At 42.8% G+C, this 22,095-nt stretch overlaps 1 protein-coding gene across 1 annotated transcript in view; it reads left to right on the top strand.

Annotated features, from left to right (window-relative positions):
• The window catches only part of DOCK2 (dedicator of cytokinesis 2), a 407,441-nt gene that overhangs the window by 114,156 nt on the left and 271,190 nt on the right, over positions 1-22,095 (top strand). Inside the window, exon 25 of the mRNA XM_082836577.1 lies at positions 1,352-1,458. Within this exon, the coding sequence (XP_082692703.1) occupies positions 1,352-1,458 (107 nt within the window). The remainder of the gene's footprint in view (positions 1-1,351; positions 1,459-22,095) is intronic.

The following is a 22,095-nucleotide window of genomic DNA, read 5'->3' as shown; positions in this document are numbered from 1 at the left end:
TCATGGGAGGAACACATTATTTTCCTGTGCTTATGCTCTTAGAACAGGGGCATCTGAGCCAGATACACCCTTTTCCTCTTTTTCCTAAATTCACTTAAGTTCCAAGATAACGTATAGAAGATTTTAAAAACTTTTTATATTGCAATACTTTTAGATTTGGAAAAGCACTTAAGAGATAGTGTATAGAAAGTTCCTGCATACTTTTCACTCAGCTCCCCTTAATGTTCACATTTTAGATAACTACAGCATAGCTATCAAAACTAAGAAATAAACATGGGCACAATTCTTTTCAGCGCATTCCAAACTTTATTCAGCTCTCGTCAGTTTATCCACTGTTCATATGAAGATTTCTTCTGGCTTCTTCTCATTCTTCTGGTCTCAAGCTAAATGTTATCTTCTTGGAGAAGCTACCTCTGAACATTGTAAATAAATTCTATTCCTCCCTCAACCCCTGCACCGTTACTCTCTGACACAACTCCCTGTTCATTTCCTTCATTGCATCTACGGCCTTGTATTGATTTGCTTGCTTTTGTGTTGTACGTTGACCTCCATTAGAATGTAAGTTCCATGCCAATTGGGACCAAGTCTGTTCCTATTGTATCCCACTGCCCTGCACATTGCCTGTCACATATTAAGTAGATGCTTAATAAGGATTTGAAAGAATGAATAAGCACAATGAGCTGATTTTAGAAAGCTGACAGGAGCTGTAATTTTGTTTCAGTGGTATTTTTATTTTCACTGTATTTGGAAAGAGCTATCTCCTTTTTCATATCCCAAACTGGTTCTAACCCACAACTTTTCAGAGTTTTTAAAAAAATTAAGGACGTTTTTGATCTTAAGATTTATCATAAAACATTACTAAGCATAAAACATTAGTGAATAAGATGGCATGGCAATGAAATTAGAATCTGGTTTTGAACCCTTGTTTCTTTGACCCTCCCTAGCTGTGTAACTTTGGGAAAGTTAGTTAACCTTTTTAAACCTTACATTTCCCACTTGTAAAATTGAGATAAGCATTGGATCTACGTCATAGAATTGTGAGGCTTAAGTGGCACAGTGGATGTCAAGTGCAAAACGTGTGCCTGATACACACAGTAAGTGGTTGGGTTTCTTGATATTATTTTCAGATTTCCACATCTCTTTGAACACTGTCAGTATTCAACACCAAGACCAACTATGCATACTTACTGAAGGCTTATCATGCACGGAGGTGGGGGGCGAAGGGAGCAAGAGGTACATTGTTTCTGCCCCTGCAGAGCTGGCAGGCTGGGGATGGACAGACTGTAAGTGCCAGGAGGTGGCAGACATTGGTTTAACGAGCTCTGCGTGCTCTGGTTTTTCCTGCCCGTAGCCAACTCCTCTATGAGTTCTACGCCTGCATCCCTCCCGAGAAACTCCAGAAGCAGAAAGTCCAGTCCATGAATGAGATAGTCCAGAGCAACCTCTTTAAAAAACAAGGTGAGTGCAAAGCATCCTGGCCGGTTGGGGGTGCCAGAGACCCCACGCGCCCATCACATGCTGCGCAGTTAGGAAATGTTTCTTCTCTAACAACTCCCTTGGTCTGAATGAAGGGGGAAAGCAGAAAGTAGCTGACGACTTAGATATCAGAATCGAAACTAATTTAGGGAAAACATAGGCTGAACTGTTTGTTTTCCTGAGAAAGTTTACTGAGAGGCTAAATTTGGAGTCATTTTGCTGTGAGGTTTTTACTCTACGTGAGAAGTAGGTAAAGGTCTGATCCCTTCACAGAGGCACCAGTGGCTTCAGTATCCTGTTGTGTTTGCTTCCAGGGGCCCTCACTATATAAGCAAGCAAACACACATTAACTATATATTCTCCCCTGGTCTTTTATTACTACTCTCATAGTAGCATGTTATACAACTGCTCTGAACGTTGCCTTTCTTCACGTAACGGTATTTCCTGGAGAGCAGGAAATGACAGTGGACTTGGGCAATGGTTGTGGTCAGAGCTTCTGCTCACCCAGACTGATCTCTGGTAACCACCAGTCCCCAGCCAGCATCCCACAGTCAAGAGCCTTGGGGTTCCCTGTTTTGGGGATCAGTGGGATGGATGGCCACACGTCCTCCAGCTATGAGCAGGTAGGACTTAGATGTCAGTATTCACCATTTCCTACATCACTCCTCTCTGTGAGAAGCAAACTGTGCAAGAAATAAGAAGTCTTAGAAAGCAGAGGATCAGTCATCTCCCACCCGGGATTTATTCAGAGTGAAGCTTGAATATTTATGTATTAAAGATTCAGGAACCACTTCACTGTAAAGACTTTCCCCCTTAATGTCTGGTTGACATGGTGCATCCAGAATTGCTGTCTGAATCTCATCCCGTGGAATTAGAGCTAGGAGAAGGGCATGGGAAGAAAAGTGTTCTTGTGATTTCATATTCATGCCTGGAGTTTCCTGACCATTTAGACAGATGTGTGACAGCAGGTTAACGCAGTACATACATGGTTGGTTTGTGCAAGGTGGTTTGTGTAAGGTGATTAGAAACTAATCCTGGTTAAGTCTTGCTGTATGCCTTGTATTACTGGGTTTTTTTAAGTGAGCCTTCCTCGGTTTTCACCTTCTGATTTCCATGTCGGAATAAATTACCCTCACTCTGAAAACTTTGAAATATGCCTGCCCCTTCCTGCCCTGGCAGTCCCTTTCTGGATTTCAGGTGGTGTCACTGTAGAAGTGAAGTGAGTCCCATCCTAGGGGCGTGGCAAGGCCGACTCTTGCTGCATGTGGTGCTGCACAGGCAGCAGAGAGCAAGGGCTGCTTGGCTCCCTCTCGTTGTTCAGAGCGGCAGTCACGGTCGGGGGCCCGGCTCAGCATCGAGGCCAGATGGAGTGTTAGCGTGGTCCTGGATTGGGCATGCGGTGTCAATTCCAGCCTGGTAGGAGTAGGAGTGATTCCTTTACTGGAGTCACATCTCCTGGGCTGATGGTGGCCTCTGAGGGTTAGCATAACCACAGGGCAGGCTGGACAGCTGCTGCTCGCCAGTCCTGCTGCGTCTTTGAGTTTCAGATTCAGTAAAAACCCTCTGATTAATATTAATTGACAGAAGGCCAGCCCCAGTGTTGTACACAGTTACAAAGAAAATGCAAAATTCTTACCTTTACATACGTACAGAGACTAGAAGTAGGTGAACAGAGAGCCCTTTGGGGACCCATTTTAAAGAGGCTGCAATGTATAATTAGTCTATCCATCCTTGGTTCACGTGTGAAAGCAGTATGCTCTTATGCACAGCTTAAAGGTAACTCTTCTCCCACTATTTATTTGTTAAGTGAACCCTCTTACAAGAGTAACCCAAAAGAGGAAAAGAATCTGAAAAAGAATATATACACACACACACACATATATATCTGTATATATCTGTATATATGTATATATATATAAAACGGAATCACTTTGCTGTACATCTGAAACTAACACAACATTGTAAATCAACTATACTTCAATTAAAAAAACAAATTAAAAAAACACCCCAAGGGAAACTTCAGCTCAGCCTTCTCCTTAAATCCTCAAGTTCCAAGTGAATACAATCTGAGTTCATACACACGAACTTACTGGGTGTCTGGGGCTCTTGGGTGAGTGTCTCCTTTATACCCTGAAATAAGGGGAGTTTGATTCCTTGGCCAAGTCTGAGTTATAATGAAATTCCTTCTGTTGTTCTCCCTGTGAATTGTCCTGTGCCTCAGGGACACAGTTTGCTTTAAGTCTGCACTTATCTAACTGCCAGATGTGCAAATTGCCTGGAGTATTGTCGGTGACATTAGCTTGTACTCACAGCCTTGAACACTTGTACTGACATCAAGCAGAGGAACCAGAAGGCTTTTAAGCACTTTCCGAAATGTTGGCAGACTATCCTATTGGCCTCTCTTCAGGAGGGTCCTATGCAGAAGGGGGAGAAAGTTTACTGGTTAAGGGCACTGGTTCTTGGGTTGGATTCCTAGTTTAGCCCCTTTTCAGCTGGTTGACCATGGGCAATTTACTTAACCTCTCTGATCTTCAGTAAGCTCATCTGTAAAATGGGAAAAATGATAGCAATGTCTGTTTTAGAAGATTGTTGTGTGGGCTGATGAGACCGACAGTACGTTTAAAGTGCTTATCAGAGCAATATAATATCCCATACTAAGTGATCACTGTTATTACTGGTGTTGTGGTTATTATTTCTGCTGCCCCTTTCATTTTCCCAACTTCTGTCCTTACCTTCAGGTTCTTTGCAATAAGGTCATCCCTTCATAGTTGATAGTTGCACGTAACCCTAAGCTAAGCTTCCTTGTTTCCCTGAAAGCTGTGTGTTTTTCTCCAGGGTCTGAGAAGCACAGGACTTAAGGAACAAAAAGGCCTTGGTCTGTATCCATGTCTCATTCCTGCTTTGAATCGTTTTTCCAATTTTTATTTCGTTTCCCTGGAGTGTTTTTGCATAGGACCTGTGCGATGTGAGCCCAGAAGAATAGGTCAGGGTGAGATGTTTGTGGTTTCTCACCTCATTGTTTACCTTGCTGCAGGCCTCAAGATAGTTACATAGTTAGGGACACTTGAGAGACATCCTCTAGGGTGGTTTGCTCCTTGGGGCTCTTTTAAAACATACACACACACACACTTTTTAATTCTTTCTTCTTTCATGGAGGCAGTTAGCCTCCATTCGCCTCAACTTTTACTTGACTTGTGATCCGAGTAAAGTACTTAATCCTTGTAAGTCTCAATTTCCTCGGCTGTAAAGTGGGAACAACCACAGAACGAGTCTCATTGGGTTTTTGTGCAGACTCAGTGGCATAATGTGACTTGTTAGCCTGGGGTATGAGGGAGTCAGGGGCCACCAGCAGTCGAGGTCCCGCAGGGAGTGGCTTGCCCTGTGTGAATGACTTCCGGGTTCAGCGGGAGGAGAACTGGGACATCTATGGAGACGAATTTCCTGTTTTCTCCAGCTCGGGCTTGCCTGATGGTGCTGATGGGAGAAGGGATGAATAGGTACGCCCCGAGGAAGCTCTTGAGGGGAGTCTGCGAGAAAACCAAACCTTCTGTTCCTTTGGAACAGATTTGTCCCTGCTTAGAACCTAATCTCTAAGTAATGTGTCTTTTTAGTCTGATGCTAATCGCATGTGCCATCTGGTTCAGTGTAAACTGCTTTAGGATCCACACTGCTCACTTTTCTCAAGTTCCAAAACAAACAGGGGGCGGTGGGGGGAAGACAGAGAGACAGAGAGAGAAACAGAGAGACACACAGAGAGAGGGACCAACAGGGAGACAGAGAAAGAGAGAGAGACAGAGATCTGACAGAGATTTGGAAACGCTTTCAATGTTTATTTTCAGCTAGTGGGATTTTCTTTGGAAACTTTGTTGAGAAGCCGTTCTCTGAACACAAAGCATCCAGTTTTCCTTTTATCAAGATGTAGTTTCCTTCTTTCCCCCTCTTCTTATCTGTTGCCCACAGTATCCAGAGCTGCTAGGACCTCAGTTCACAATGGGCTAGGCCTCTGTGGTGGGAGGGGGCACAGACATCACTGTCCAGTGCCCTAGCGGGGGATTATCTTTTCTAATCATCACATCACTGCAACACTGGTCTGGAATAGAGAAAAGTCCTCTCGTTCTAACAGTTATTGCTTTGCTTGGTGAACTTATGTAACATCTCTGAGCCTCCGGGGTTCCACATCTGAGAAATGTGAGTAGCCATGTTGCCATTAGAGTATGGACTTTTGGTTTAGGAAATCCCTGTTTCTGATCCTGACTTGATCACTTACTAGCTCTGTGTTCCTTTGAACAAGTAACCTCTTTGAGGCTTGGTTTCTTTAGCTACAAAAATGAGATCATGCATGTAAAACAACTAGTAGAGTGCCTGACACAGTTGCTGCTTATTTAAAGACATTTATTGTATCCCCTGAATAACAGTAATAACCACAGGAATAATAATGACATCAACTGCATCTTAAAGGAAGAGACATTTATTAAATGCCAGCTATATATTATTTGCTATATAGGACATAAACATATAGTAAATTCTTACAACCCAATTACATAGGTATAATTATTCTCATCTTATAGATGGGAAAACCAAGGCCTAGAGAGTCAAGTAACTTTCATCCCAATGAGACCAAGGGTTATATTACAATGTATTAGTGCATTAGTGTATTTGGCTATGTGATTCTGGGGTAACAAATCAATCTCCAAATATCAGTGGTTTAACAAAGGTTTACTTCTCTCTTGTGCAAAGTCTGATAAAGGTCAGGAAGGTCGGACGCCTTTTGTCCCTTGTGAAGCTATGCCAGCTTGTACCCATGGCCTCTTTGCAGCAGGGAAGAGAGCGAGGAACGAAGTACAACCACTTTCAACTACATCAGCCTGAAAGTGACACCCAGAGATTCCACCCGCAGTCCACTGGCCAGACCCCATCACATGTTCCCAACCTAGTTGCAAGGGAATCTGGGAACTGAAGGGAAATGCATAGCATATTTGATGACCATCTCTGCTACCCATAGGTAGCAGTGGTGGAGCTGGATTTGGAACACAAGTCCTTTGAATAACAAAACTCCTCTTCTTTCCACTACACCATGCTTTGTTCTTATAATGAATAAAAAGGAGAAGATATGTTTATTTTCTTATTGAAAATGCTTCCTTCTCCATGTTAGAAAAAAGTGCCACATTGTTCCTCCTAAGAGATTTTTTTCTTCCTTCCTCACTCTCTGCCCCTGTTCCAAATACTGGGCAACTCTCTGACAGCTGTGTACGGGGACCTTTGCTTGGGCAGGAGATGGGACTCTAGCTGCCAGTGGTTGCTATGTCACTGCAGGTTTTTAAAGCACAGCTTTCCTGCAGTGAGAAGTGGTATAAGCGGGCTGCCTGGGACTTGGGATGTCCACATCAGGCTGGGTACTAAGACTGCTGTGAAAGACAAGGCAGGAAAGGAACAAGTCCTCTTCCTCCGAGGACATGCTCTGGGCTCCTGGCTGGCTCCTCGTCTCTCCTGGCACCATACATGACCTTCCACAGTTCTTTTCTTCGTGAATACTGCCCGGAATACCTTCTACTGCACCACCACCCTCCCGCCCCATTCCCTACTCCCACCCCTCGACACACTAACTAGTAACTCCCACTCATCCCTTTAAGACCCTGACCCAAGGTCAAGTGTGCAGTGCGTCTTCCCTGATGTCTCAGGCATCTCAGCCTAGTCGCATTCCGCATTTACTCAGTCCCTGCTGCAGAACAGGCCCTGGGGTGGTAGTGCAGATACAGCCGTGCCAGTTTGCAAATTTCTGCACCACACTCAACGTGCAAAGACGATGAAGCTTCTTGGTTTTGTTTGTTCTAAATCTAATCTAATCTTTTTGAGTCTCCACCTCACTTTGTACTGTGGCAACTTAAAATTTTCAGTCAATGACATCTTGTGGCTTCAGATTTAACAAGTCTTTCTGTTTCAAAATAGTTCCCCTTCCCTCTCCAAAATAGTGTCTGGGACCAGGTCCCAGGGACCCAATTAGGAAAGGGAAGAGAGACTCTGTTTTTGCCTTTTCCCACAACCTATCTAAAATATCTCTCTTTGGGACTTTAGTCCAGGGTGGGCATGTTGGGACACACATGTCTTGTGGCTTCAGGGGCCGCTACCTTTTTGCTCTATAGTATCTTCTTTTCTGAGGAAGCCTTCCTCATCTCTCTTCCCTGGGGCTATAACAATGGAACGGCTGCCAGGGTTCTTGACCAGTGGGGGGAAGTGTGCCAGTAGAGAGTAGCACATTCAAAATATTATCCTGGATTCTCAAAGGGGATAAAGCAAGACATAGAATCTCTGCAGGGAAGATTTCTCAGACCTTAGGTGCATCTGGGCAGTTTGCTAAAATTGCAGAATCCTGGACCCTACCCCAAAGATTCTGACACTGCAGATCTGGGGAGGGGCCAGGGATGTGCATGGTATCAGCCCTCCAAGGGGATTCTGAGGCAGGTGGCCCCCTGACTGACCCTCTCTAGTTGGCACGCGGAGCTCCTAGAGCCTGAGTGGGGGAAGGAGAGCAGTGCAGCAAAGAGGAGCAGATCCCACAGCACATAGCAGAGACCTCACCCAGATACTTGGCATTTCTCTCTCTCATTGTCTGTTGGTGCGACTATCTATGCTGCTGGAGAGAGCTCCTTACGGATAAGGGATATATATTATTTCTTTATGTGCCTAGTCTGCCTAGGGCCTCACTGATATCCACTCTCAGAAACTAGTCTGTGCACCTGGGCAGTAAAATATACCATTATTCAGTGGCCAGTGTCCCTTAAAACAAAGGAAAAGGGAAGATGGGGCCTCAGTTGTAGAGAACAGGGGTTGTCATAATACTCGACTCATAATGTAGCTCATCACTGGTCCACACAAGGGCTTGCTTTTATTTATTAACATATTTAGTTAGTTACTTTTAATAATAAATTAAACATCCTTGCACTCACCACCCAAACCAAACACTAGAAACTGAACAATCAACTACCTGTAACTATGTGTGTCTTTCCCCACCTAAGGTAACCCATTCTTGAATCTTTTGTTAATCATTCCACTGCTTTAATGCAGTGTTACTGCATCTATACATATCTCTAGTGTTTTGGTTATTTTAGCTTTATAAAGAAGGGTATTGAACTATGAGTAATTTGAAGGGACTTACTTTTTTCACTTAATATTATACTAAAATTCATTCGTATTACAAACTGTTGGAGTTCATTTTTCTGATGAGTGTAGAAAATTCTATTGTGTGAATAAGCCATAGTTTATTCACTCATGCTTTCAATTTTAGGCACTTGGGTTGTTTCCGATTTTTTTTTTTTTAATTGTAATCATTGCTGCTAAGAATATTCTTGTACATGTCTCTCTTTGTACATGTTCAAGAGTCTCTGTGGAGCATATAACTACCAGTAGATTTGCTTGGTCATGGGAGATCTGAATATTTAACTTTGGGAGATACTGCTAAACGCGTTTCCGAAGGTGCTTGCACTAATTTACTCTCCCAGCAATAATGGATGAGAGATTATGTGGATCTGCATTCTCTTCAACACTTGATATTGTCCCAGTTTAAAAATTTGCCAGTAAAATGCGTGTAACATACGTCATCACTGTCTTGATCTGCAGTTTCTTGATCACCAGTGGCACTGAAAATCTTTCCTTGTGTTTCTTGTCACTTGGGTTTCATGTCTGTGATATGTCTGTCCATGACTTTGGTCCATTTTTCTTTGGGGTTGGTTGTATTTCTTTTATGAACTTGCAGGATATCTTATATATTCTTCATACTCATGTTTTGCTGATTTTATGTATTATGAGAATCTTCTTCCCACTTACAGCTTGTCTTTTCATTTTACTTAAGATATATATTTTTTTCATTTCTTACTCTTTGTACAGATTTATCCATCTTTTTAACAGTCAAATCTTTTTGTGTCATCTTTAAGAAATCTTTCTCAATACCAAAGTCTGAAAGATTTTCATTTATATTTTTACTAAGAATTTCATAGTTTTGTTTTTGATACACAAGTCTTTAATCAACCTATAGAGCTTATGTTTTATGTATGGTGTGAGGTAGGAGTCTGATTTTGTCTTTTTTGCCATTTGGCCACATAGCGTTCCCAGTTTTAAGTGTTGGCCAGTCTTTCCTTTCTCCAAGTCAGTGTCATTTTCCATTTCCAGGACATTGCTCTTCCCTGGGGACTTGAGGGCAGGATTGTTGGAGCCTGGATTCAATCCCTGGACCACAGTGTACAGTTTCTCTGTGTTACTTGTGGGTGGAAGGGTCAGAAGGGTCAGGAGAAAGGGATAGCCTCTCCTTCCCAAGCAAGGCCCCAAATTCGGATCCTGTGTTATGTTAGCATCCTGGGGACTATGTGCCAAGAAATAACACTTCTCCAGGTTTTGGACCTTCTCAGTTATGAAAAAAATGAGATGGTTTCTTGGAATGATCATTTTTCTTATAGCAAGAAATTTCTTGGGCCCATGGGGCAAGCTTCTTGTAGTTTCTGTATGTATCTGATAGAAAGAGCACTGAACTGAGAGTAAGGAGACCTGAATAATAGCAACAATAATGTCAGCAGTAGCAACTGTAGGTGAGGTTTACTGAGTGCTTATTATACACCAGGCACTGCGACAAACACTGATGTACATTATCTCATTTACTGCACAGTTGTGTGACCTTCGGCAAGTCACTTAAGCTCTGTAGAACAACTATAAAATCATGAGACTGAGCAAGATTTTCCAGAGCTCTACCGACATGAAAATCTTTGATTTATAAAAGCATTCCCTGAGTGACAATGGCAATACTGCTGAGTCTTTCTAACACCATTTAGTGCCTAAAAACGCCTTCTCCCATATATTGCCCCCAACACTTCTAAATGTCCTGCCTGAGCTGGGAGTGAGGAATGAGGATATTTTATAGAAGGTTAAACGGATGCAGGGAAGTGGCACGATGCCCTCAAGATCACACAGCAAGGCTCAGAACCCTGGAAAAGGTAAAAGGATATTCTTACTGGAGCCAATTTATTTTCTTCCAGAAAGAGCTCTTGAGTTTTGAGAATCTAAGATTTTTCTCCTCAGAGCATTTGGAGGCATCGAAGATCTTTCTTCAGATAGGGGCTTGCCCCTCCCACCTACAGTGTTACAAAGCTACCTCCAGTTCCAAAACGTCCCTTCTACACTTGCAGATCTGAGAAGGGGCTGTTCCTTACATCTCTTTCCTTTTCGATGTGACTGATCTCAGAATTCAATGTCAGAAAGAAACCTTCAGATCCAGAATCAGAGAAGACAGTGATTTAATAAGCTGCAGAACAAATCCAAGAGAGATTTATTAAACTGTCCTCTTTTTTTTTTTTTGGGCTGAAGTTAAAAAAAAAAGTTGGCATACAATCAAAGAAAAGAATCCCTCTTGAACCTCCTCAAATACTTAGAATAGCAGCTTTTAATGACATTACAGAATACAGTTTAATTGGGGGCGGAGTGTGGGGCAGAGAATCCCAGATTACTTCTTTAGTGGTAAACCAAATCAACTCTTGTGCAATTAAAAGCAATTTACCTCATTAAAACTAAAGAGCAAAATCAGGCTGTTCTCACACCTTTCAAACCAAGTTCCATGGGATTTTTTCCAATTTTGGAATGACAAGTGGAAACACACAAAAGGATAGAGTTTATATAAATCTTTAAAAGGTTCTGTGTTTACTCCAAATTTTTTGTTTGTTTTCATTGTGAAGTTACAGTTATAGATGGTTTGAATTATACTGAGGCAGGTTTTAAAATGTTCAGAGACTTTTATGTTGACCTGTTTAAGTTTGATTTTGCCGATTTTTTTCTCCACATCTTCCTAGAATAGGAGAAAGTTTCCTTAAGACCATGATACAGTTGAATTGAAGACCAGCTGAAGATTTAATTCAATAATATTTATTGAAAAGCTAAAAATGTAGCAACACTGTGTTATGGGAAATGTGAAAGAAATACAGTAATAAATAATTTCATGGTCACCATTTATTTAACTGTTTTGTGGCAGGCACTATGCTAAGACTTTTCACACATTATCTCATTTCATTATCATGACATCCCTGTAAAGTGTAGATATTAATACCCCCTTTTACAGGTGAGGAAACTGAAGGTTAGAGAGGTTGGGAAACTTGCCAAGAGTCATAGATCAAGTAGCATGGCAGGGCCAGGATTCCAAATGGGGTCTGTCTGATTTCAACATCCACTCTCTAAACTGCTGTGCAATATGGCATCTGGAACAGAAAATTTTCAGCGCCCCCCAGGGAGCTTACAGTTGGGAGAGAAAAGACTTACCCCAAAGATCTTCAAACTTAAGCCCACATAGGCCATGAAGGTAATAGAAATGAACGTACAGAGTGATAGTTATTATGCCATTTTATATAGTAACCTAAGCAAATATATTAAATATATATTATATATATAGCATATAATATATATAATAACCTAAGCAAATATATTATGCATATATACACACACACAAACACACTTAATGTCATCTTCAGTTGTATTTTGTACAACAGATTTTCCATTTGCCTAGTAAACGTGTGAGAACTTTCTTCACTTCACAAAGAAATGTGATTCCTTTCATTTTTTCCCTAAAGCACAGTGCCATTTGGTCAGTCATTCATTTCCTCACCTTTGACAGAGATAAGTATACAGAAAAATATTTCTCTACTACTAAGGAAACAAGAGTGAAAATGATCAATCCACGTGCAGCTCAGAGTAGGGAGCAATAGGGAGCAGTGAGGACTGGGGCAAAGTCCATGTCATTGGGTATATAGGACAGCTGTGAATCAATGCTAAGTGATTGTTACTATCTATGTCAATATGTGGGCCCAATGCTACCTTATCTCTCTTTTTTTTCTTTTGAGAGAGGGGTCCCGCACATTTTTTTTTATGAGAAACCTACTGATTTAGGTTTTAAATGATATTTTCAGGCTGAATAAAATCTGCATATGGACCCAGCACAGCAGCCTCTGGTGTAAATTTATAATTTACAGGGTTTTAAATAATTTATAGGGTTTTAATAAATGTATTATAAATTTATAGAGTTATTTACAAATAATCCCATAAGAATGACTACTATTGGAATTCAGTGAGAATAGTGCTTTTGGAATGTTGAGGACAAGAAGAGGTAGGATGTCAGCTGAACTTTGAGGGGCAGTGAGTATGATGTAGGCCCTCTCCAGAGAACAGTTCTTCGGGAGAACTTGTAGTGTCAGGGCTGGAGCACTGTCTCACTGAAGACCACTGCCTTTCAAGCCTTAGGAGAGCTCAGGGTTCATCCTTGCCTGACACACTCCCTTGCTAATGAGGGCCTCAGACCACACCGTAACCTCTGTCGGGCATTCTCCTGGGAATGCTGGGCCATTGTTGGAAAAAATGACGTTTATTGTTCATAGAAATTAGTATTATAAAAATATTGTGTTTTTGTAGAATATTTGGAAGTAAATAAAAGCACCTGTGATCTCATGATTTAGAGGGAAACATTGTTATTCTTCCTTTCTTTTGTATCATATATTATATATAACTGGGATAATGTTTTGCCAGGTTTGTAATCTGCTTCTTTCACTGAGAATCATCAGGAACATTTTCCCATGCCATTTCTAAGGACTTCATAGGACTCTGTTGTATAGATGGGCTATAACTGATTTCACTGTTTTCCTATTTAGGGACATTTGGATTCATTTAATTTTATGCAAGAAAAACTTACTGGAATTCATTGTCTTAATAGACAAATGGTTGTCCTCTGTGCTCCTTATTTCTTCACTGTTGGGCATGAATCTCATCCAGCTTTTCTAGTGCTTGTTGAGGATTCTTATTCTCCCTTCTTCCTCCTCTTCACGTGCGTGCGGGGGCGTGCACGCGCGCACACACACACACACTCGCCCACAGGAATGTTCTATCTCCTTGTGCGATAGGCTCAGCGCAAAGCAGATCATGTTGTCCTCTCTTAGAGAGCTGGAGCGGCATGTTCCCATTTGGGAGGGACATGTTTTCACAGCCCTGCCGTCATTCTTGATGGTAGGGGGTATGTCTGTGCATGGACCTTCCCTGCAATACCGGGCACTTAAATGCAACCACACTGAGAGCCCTCATTAGCCCTGGGCAGCCACAGTGGATGTGCTGAGTGTGACACCCTCCAGGCTGGAGCGGCTGCCCAAGAGGAACCAGACACCAGAGCAAAGAGGGAAGCCAATTATCCAAAGGCAAATGAGGCTCTAATTATGGCTTTAGCTAAAGAGGGTAAAATTATTTGAGGAGAGACATCTCATTTCTCAAGTACGCACAGCCCAGGACACTTGTTTAGAACAAGGACTTGGATCAAGTCCTGGTTTTGCTGCCTTAACCACGACACTTCATGTCTAGGAGCATCTGATTCCTCATCTGTCAAATGGGAACAATCTAGGATGTTTACCTCGTTGGTTTACTGTGAGAATGACATGGGATAATGCCTGGGAGAGGCCAGGCGGGGTCTGACATTTAGTGAGGACTCATAAATGGAGTATCATCGTCATCGGTAACTCTTACTAGTATTACTATTATTTGTAATCATTTGATAGTGGAACAGGATGTGCAAGTGGAGCTCAGGAGACCTGAATTCTCAGTTCTGCAGTTTTCTGTTGCAACTTAGAAGTGAATAAATCTCTGAGTTTTATTTTTTTTGGTCTCTCAAATGAGAAACTTGGATCAAGGGTTACATCAGGTCCCTTTCATTCGGAGATTTGTGGACCTACACGTGCTGAGAACTATATATCATCCTCTTCATGGAGCCTCATGTCAACCCTGTCTTATAGGTGCTATTATCTCCTTTTTTGAAGGTGCTGAAGTTGAGACTTACACAGGAAGCTGGGATTCAACCCCAGGCTCCTAACGTCCATTGTATACTTAATTGTCTGCGTGTCCCAGCATTCAGTGTAGTGACTGATGGTAGACTTGTGCTCAGACGTATTTGTTGGCTGCACTCCAGGCTTTTGAACAATGGGAATGGTGGTGAAGCTTGGGGCTGTGCTCACACCGCACCCTTGTCTCTTTTACTCAATCCTCCCAAAATTGTAGGCACAAAAGTCCAGAAAGAGACTCTTGTCAGACTTTGGGGGCAGCCCCTGATGCCTCAGCTCTGTTTAACATAAATGAGACTGTTAGACACTTGCTCTTCGTGGCAAGTGGGTCATTTTGTGAGTTACCCGAAGGATTGTGTATGCATGTGTGCATTAAAGAACTTGGCACCACTGGGTTAATCGAACGTCTGAGCTGGGACGGACGTTAACAACCCGCTGCCCAGAGATGGTCCAAAGCAGCAATTCAGAGAACCTCTGAAGAGGGGTCACCCTGACACGTCCAGCAAGCTGGCCCCCTTCCCCCGCATCTACCAGGCTAGCCACTCTCTCCTTCTCCTTCCCCAAGAGCAGTGAAAGCTGCTCTTGTGCTCCCCACCCCTCTTCCTCCTGCTCTCCCGACCTCTTTCCCTTTCTTTCTCTCTCTCGCCCCCTTCTCCCCCTTCCCCCCACCCTCTCTCTCTATCCAAGACAATTTGACTTCACGCAAAAAATTCTAGGCGTAAAGGAGTGTCTGGAAAATTGATCTGGCTCTGATGAGGGATGCTGACCGTGGAGGAGGCTGGGCATGTGTGGGGGACTCGTACCTTCTGTTCAATTTTGCTGTGAATTCAAACTGCTCTAAAAAATAAAGTCTATTTTAAAATGTTAAAAATGCAGTGAACACACACACACACACACACACACACACACACACACACACACGCAAATTGACCTACCCTTCCCACAATCTATTTTGCAGAGGATGGGGGAAAAGGCCCCGAAACGTTAAGTGGTTCCTTCAGGTCAGTTAGTTGCCCACACATCAGTTGTGTCATTGGAAGTGCGACTCTAGTGTGGTTGGGTCCCTTTTCTTTCTGGTTCAAGGACACATGTCAGCGCCTTAGGGAAGTAGCAGGGGAATTAGTTCATTTTCATTGCCCATGCCTATGGTCGCGGGACTTTGTCTTTGCTGGTGCTCAAGTATCACCGTGCTGCACCAAAACCCTGTGCGCTGGGCCTGGGGATCACTTCCCAAGGCTACCTCTGGAGGAACCACGGAATGATTAGGTGGTGGTTCAGGCTGCCCTCTGCCCACTCCACTGCCCACTAGCTCCCAGCTGTGCAGGTCTAACCACCTCCCTGTCTGTGTCTCAGTCTCTCTGTCTCTGCCTCCCACCCCATCCCCACAGCTCCCCCATGCAGTCCCTTCTTCAAATCCACTGCCTCAGCACCATCCTGAAGAAACTCCACCTTGCCCCCTGCCCTCTTTTTAAGCCTGCTTTGGGCGTTAACTGATTTTCAGCGAGGCTCTCCCCTGCCCATCCCCTGGAGTTCCAGGATGTAAGGTAGGGGTGGTGATGGACTATATGCCCCACAGAGAGAGCGTGGGCTATAGGAGGTCATCCTATGTCATTTTCCCTCCCAGAGAGAGCTACAGTGAATTTTCTTTCTGGGTCATCTAAGATGTGGGCACACCGTGCCAAGGTGAGCATTATTTATTTATTTTTTTGCCTCTTCCCCACCCAGCTTGAGCCCATTTTGTCCTGACAGTTACCACTCTACTCTGGTTGCAACTGGTTTTGTTACCCAGGTGGGACAGAGTCAGCTCTGATTAGGTTTTTAAATTTTAAAACTATCCCCCCACTCCCCCCAAGTAATAAAAGTGTACGTTTGTTTTGTTTTGTTTTCGGTACGCGGGCTTCTCACTGTTGTGGCCTCTCCCGTTGCGGAGCACAGGCTCCGGACGCACAGGCCCAGTGGCCATGGCTCACGGGCTTAGCCGCTCTGCGGCATGTGGGATCTTCCCAGACCAGGGCACGAAGCCGTGTCCCCTGCATCGGCAGGCAGACTCCCAACCACTGCGCCACCAGGGAAGCCCTGTTTTCTGTTTTTAAATGTGTGTTGGATAATTCTAACACACCTTCCTCTAGTGAATCATTGCTGGCTCCCCCAAACAGATGGGAAGGTCATGAACTCCTCCCATGATGATGAGATAAAAGAATTTGGCACCCAGTAGAGTACCTTTGGGCATCTTATGCTGGCAGCTTCTGGCCACGTAGGGGGTTCATCCCAGTTCGCATATGGCTTATCATAAGTCAAACAAATGCAGTGAGAATCCACACATTCTGCATCTGAGAGGCTCTCCTCTTCCTGATGCTTCTCTGAGATTTTCCTTGCATTTGCACAGCACAACCTTCTTGAGTTCAGGTAAAGAGTGTTTTCTCTGTATTCCAAAGAATTGGCTCTGAGTAGGTGCTCAATGTGTTTAAAGGATGAAGGAACCTTAACTGAGGAAGGTAACGTAATCTATTGGAGGAAACACTGTACTAAGAGTGGGAAGATTTAAACTCTAGTCCAGGAAAGCTACTGACAAGCTGCATGACCTTGGACAAACCACTTAACCTCTCTGGGCTCCATTTCTCATGAGTGTCATTAGAGAGTTGAATGTCTAAGATCCTGTCCATCTCTGATAGTCGGTGAGTCTGTATTGCTAGAACAGCATAGAAAAAGAGGCAGCAATTTCAACTTTAACACTGCTTGAAAAGCACTTAGTTATTCTGGGGTTTTGAGGGCAGTGGTGTCAGTTTAACATGAAAGATATGGAAGGACTCCTTGTGTTCAGATGTATCCTGGGCGGTACATTGTCCACACAGGCCATTGTGAATCCATGGCACGTCATTGAGAGGTTTGTCCGAACTGGCTCTGTGCTTCTTGGCGGGAGGGACCTGAGACTCCACCAGTCTTCTGAGCCTTTGATGGGGGGCCAGCAGTTAGGACAGCAGAGCCGCACTTGCTCTACTGGGTTTCTCTCTCCATGCAAATATTTCTGTGGGTCTGAAAAATTGCTTTTCATCAGGTTTGCCCCTGCCGATGTCCCTGATTGGCCAGAACCTAAGTGTGCAGTGAGGTGCTTTGTTTGCTTTGGTTTGGTTTATGGGGGTTCTGGGCTCCCCTCCAGTTACAGCTGCAGGTTTAAAACAACTACAGTACCGGTAGCAAGAGGTTCACTGCAGTGCTCTGCTGTTTGCTTGAGGCCTGTGTTGAGAAAGCAGGTCCCGGTTACCTCTCAGGAAAATCTGTGCTGTTTCAGAGGCCTACAGCAAGTTGTAAATCTCCGTAGTTGGTGGGACCAGTCTGCAAACAGCAAAATGGTTTGTACGTGGTTCAACAGGAAAAAGATAAAATCATTCTCTGAGAGTGAGATGTGTTGTTCCCTCTTCCTTGTTCACCAGGAAATCTGGGCCATACACATCAAGAGACAGACCCTGGGGTTTGTGGAGTGGAGCAGGAGAGATGGTGTTCTTACTCCTGTCCCATGGGAGGGGGCAACTCTGGCCTCCAGGCCCCTTCCTTGTGGCCAGGCTTCTTGCACCATTTTACTTCCCATGCCTAACTCTGGTCAGCTACCCCCTTCTCCCTCTCTTGCCAACCTAGGGGAGAACGCTGGGGAGCCCTCCACCGTTTCTTCCTCCTGGTTAGTCTTGGGAAATGGGGACATCCTCAGAGTGCATGTTACAGGGCTGCAGTGCTCCACGTGCTTCTTTCCATGCCTGAGGGTCAGGAATGAGGGTCCCAGAGAGAGGAGGAGTATTGCCTTGGAGCAAATTCAGTTCATTCAGCAACCACTCTTGGGGCTCCAGTTCTAAGCTGTATTCCAGTTTTGCTCTGCCCGCTCTTGCCTAGGGGAGTTCATCCACCCTAGGGCTCAGTGCCATCTTGATGCTTACAACCGCCAACCTTAATCTTTAGTCCATGTCTTTGCTTTCACCTCAATCCTCGTATCTTTGTCTCTCTGACATCTCAAATTCCATACAGGATAGATGGGACCACCTCTTTAACGAAGAGACATAATGTTTCAAACAGTTTTTCCAATTCAGCAGATGTTTATGATCCTCTGCTATAAACAAAGCATTGACTAGCCATTTAGAAAATACAAAGTTGGCAAAAATATGGTGATGTCCTCAAGGAGCTTGCCTTCATTTGCAAAATGAGGCACTCCTTGTTAAAATGCAGGATGAATTTTCTACAGTAGAGGCATAAGCCAAGTGCCAGGGGATTTCAGAGGAGAGAGCTAGATGATGTTCAAGTCTTTCTTATTGTTTATTACCTCTAAAAATTTATTAAAAAAACCATAAGAAACACAAGAGACCTTCAGAATTGTGAATATTCAACCTTTCTTAATTTATTAAACTAGATTTTGGTAATCTCTGATTTTTTTTTTTTATGATTCGACTTTGGCCCCAAATGTATAAAAACGACTTCTTGGATGATCTCCTCACTCTCCCTTGTTGAGATCTGGAGAGACACTGTGAGATTTCATAATCTCTGAGTTGTATCCATCAGTGACTTTGGAAAAGTCACATCCCTTCTTTGGTTCTTGGTTTCTTTATCTGTAAAATGGGAATAATAATTGGATTGATGTGAATATTAAATGAAATAATGCTTAGTGCAGTTCCTGGATGGTAGATAATGTTCTCTAAATGGTAGCTTAAACTTAATGTAAGTATAATTATTATTTTCATAAATTATTATTTATAATTATTATATTCATTTTCACTATTATCTTCTCAGAGTTGGAGCCAAAGTACAGCATTAAAAATAAAATGTTGCTTAAATTGATTTTTCCAGAATATAAAGACAGGAGAAAAATTGTGAGAAAGGGGATAAACATGTGTACTGCCATAATTATGATAATAGTTAAACTTTGTATAATTTCTTATGGAAACCTTATAAAGTAGGCTACAGTCATTCTTTTACAGACGGAGAAAAACTTGCTTAACTACACCAGATCTTGCTAGTGAGCAAGCTTACAGTTACTTAGCTGGTTTTTGACTACTGATCTGTTTCTTCCCCTCTCAGCCTACCGTTAATAGAGCCGGTATTTTGAATCAGCGCCCTTTTTTACTCACTTGGCACACACTACCACTTGACCTAGGCAAATGATTACGTGATGGTTGGTAAGGCCAATTTAAAGGCAGTGCTTTGCCCACTGGCTTCTAAAGCTGAGGGATGCACGGGTATATATCCTGGAGAGTCAGCTTCTGTTGTGCTCGCACCGCAGTCGATTTTATCAATTTTTTTTTCAACGCAACAGCTTCAAAAGGCTCTTTTGCCCCAAAGTAGCTGATCTTTTCGAATCTGTGCTGTTTCTTTCTGGTAAGAGTTTCAGATAATAGGATAAATGCAGTTAACAACCACATATTTTAGATGATGAAGAAATATTCTAGAACACGTTTAAAGGTTCCACAAAACACAGACACATAGAGTTGAGCGGCTCCTTGGAGAGATTGCCTAATCCACAACCTGCTCATTTTACAGTTGAGGAAACTGGTGCAAAGAGTGGACATGACCTGCTCAAGATCACACCATGGGTTAGTTGCAGAGATGGGAAGCCAGAGATCCTGATTTTGGTTTCTTTCTTTTTACTTGTGTTTCTCAAAGTGTGATGTGTACCACCACATGCAAAATTCTTTTCCTTGGCCTGAAGGATAATTTTAGCTATGCACAGTTAAAGTACTATATCCCAGAAGCAGATCATTCGTTCTCTCTCAGGTCCTTTTCAATCTTTCTCATTATGTCAAGGATTGTATACCTCTGCTATTTTGTCTTTAATCTTTCTCTGCTAATCTCCTTTGATAGCGCAAAAGGAACAGACCTCGGCTTTAAGTGCCTCTTAGAATTTAATGTAAGTGTTTTGTTTTCCTGGTATTGATTGTTACCTTACCTTCCATCTATGGGAAGCGACAGTGGTTTTCCATTTGAAATAGCCAAATTTTCTTTTAAAATAAATGTAAGCAGATTAGAATGAATCTCCTTTATGAAAAAATATTAAGTAAACCGTAGTGTAGGCTGTAAATTTTGAGTACAGGGTAGGTTTCACGTTGTCAAAATGTGAAATGGTTAACTAGAGCTTGGAAAATATTTGATTCTGCCCTTTAGAATGCCCTAAGCCTTTTGAGGAGAGATGTGGCTGAATCCCAGTTTCCTTCTTATTCATGTCATGTCTTTTTTATGTAGCAGCCAGAAAAACAATTATTAAATCAAAATGGAGCACATAAAAACTACCCATATACCAGAGATATATTGAAGGTCTCATTATTGGTAACTTTCCTACAATCCAAGAAGTTGGGTCAGTAGTCAATTTTGTTTCAGTATGTATGTATTTTTGTGTGTATTTTAAATTATAAACTGCATGCTGTTGCATTTGTTGAGAACAGAGACTGGTTTTATTTTTCAGGGACTTACTTAGGCTCTATTTTAAAATTCTATTTTAGACCTCATTCTTACCTTGTTTTCCCCATCTAAAAAGTTCTCTAATTTCTGATTACCTTGCTGTTCAGTGAGAGGGTGTGAATGAAAGAAAAAGTGGCAAAATGCAATTTATCAAAGATTTTCCCACTGTTATCACATTTGAAAGGTTAGAATGTATGGGATGAATGGAATAAGAATATTAAAGTTATTCATCAGATGGGGGCATAGGTAACTTTCTTTTACCTATAAATAGGTATATGCCTATATGAATTGAATACATGGAGAAAAAGATGTACTAGATTACACTATTTGGGTGATTTTCCTATTGCCTTTAACAGCTAATCTTCCAATATTGCCTAATTTTTTTCCCTGTTCCCTGAAGCAAAAGTTCCTGCTTCTATAATTTAGTTACCCAGAGATGCTGGGGTTCTGAAGACCAATCACTGCTAGGCTGGCATGAGCTAGCCTTCATAAATATCACACAGAACTCATTCATGTCCCCTCATACTGTGGGCCTCTCCTTCTAAGAACTGGCCATTATGTGCTTTTTGTGGAATGCTCCTTCGGCAGAGAATTTATTCTCATTGAGAGGAATCTGAATAAAACAGAAAAAAGGAAGGCAGAGTCAACTTCTGGTGACTTATGGGCCGTTAGAGTCAAATGTTTGAGAAACGGGCTTCTGAATCAGCAGAGATTTTACAAAGTGCCTGGTAGAGCTGCATACAGGTAGGTAGGGTACTGAGATGCCAAGAAAGAATGCTGCTTCTATTAGGGCTAATAAAAAGACTGCATTGTACGGCTTCCCTGGTGGCGCAGTGGTTGAGAATACGCCTGCTATTGCAGGGGACGCGGGTTTGAGCCCTGGTCCAGGAGGATCCCATATGCCACGGAGCGGCTGAATCCGTGTGCCACAACTACTGAGCCTGTGCTCTAGAGCCCACGAGCCACAACTACTGAGGCCTGTGCACCTGGAGCCTGTGCTCCGCAACAAGAGAAGCCGCTGCCATGAGGGGCCCGTGCACCTCAACAAGGAATAGCCCCCGCTCACCGCAACTAGAGAAAGCCCGCGCGCAGCAACGAAGACCCAACACAGCCAAAAATAAAGTAAAAAAAAAAAGACTGCATTGCTAAATTCAGGGCTAGGAAGGTTAATGACGGCACACACATTCTTTTCTAGTATCAAAGATTAACATGATAACTTGCATATTAAAGTTAGTCCAGACACACTGCTAATGGAGGAGACATACAAAATTAATTTCTACAGCACCTCATAAATTACGATCACTCACTCTTCCCTGCCTGATGCTTTGTCTTGGCAAGAGCTGCATGC

Source organism: Leucopleurus acutus (genome assembly GCF_964270905.1).
Source record: "Leucopleurus acutus genome assembly, chromosome: 3".
NCBI classification, from domain to species: Eukaryota; Metazoa; Chordata; class Mammalia; order Artiodactyla; family Delphinidae; genus Leucopleurus; species Leucopleurus acutus.
This window is presented reverse-complemented; position numbering and strand designations above follow the sequence as displayed.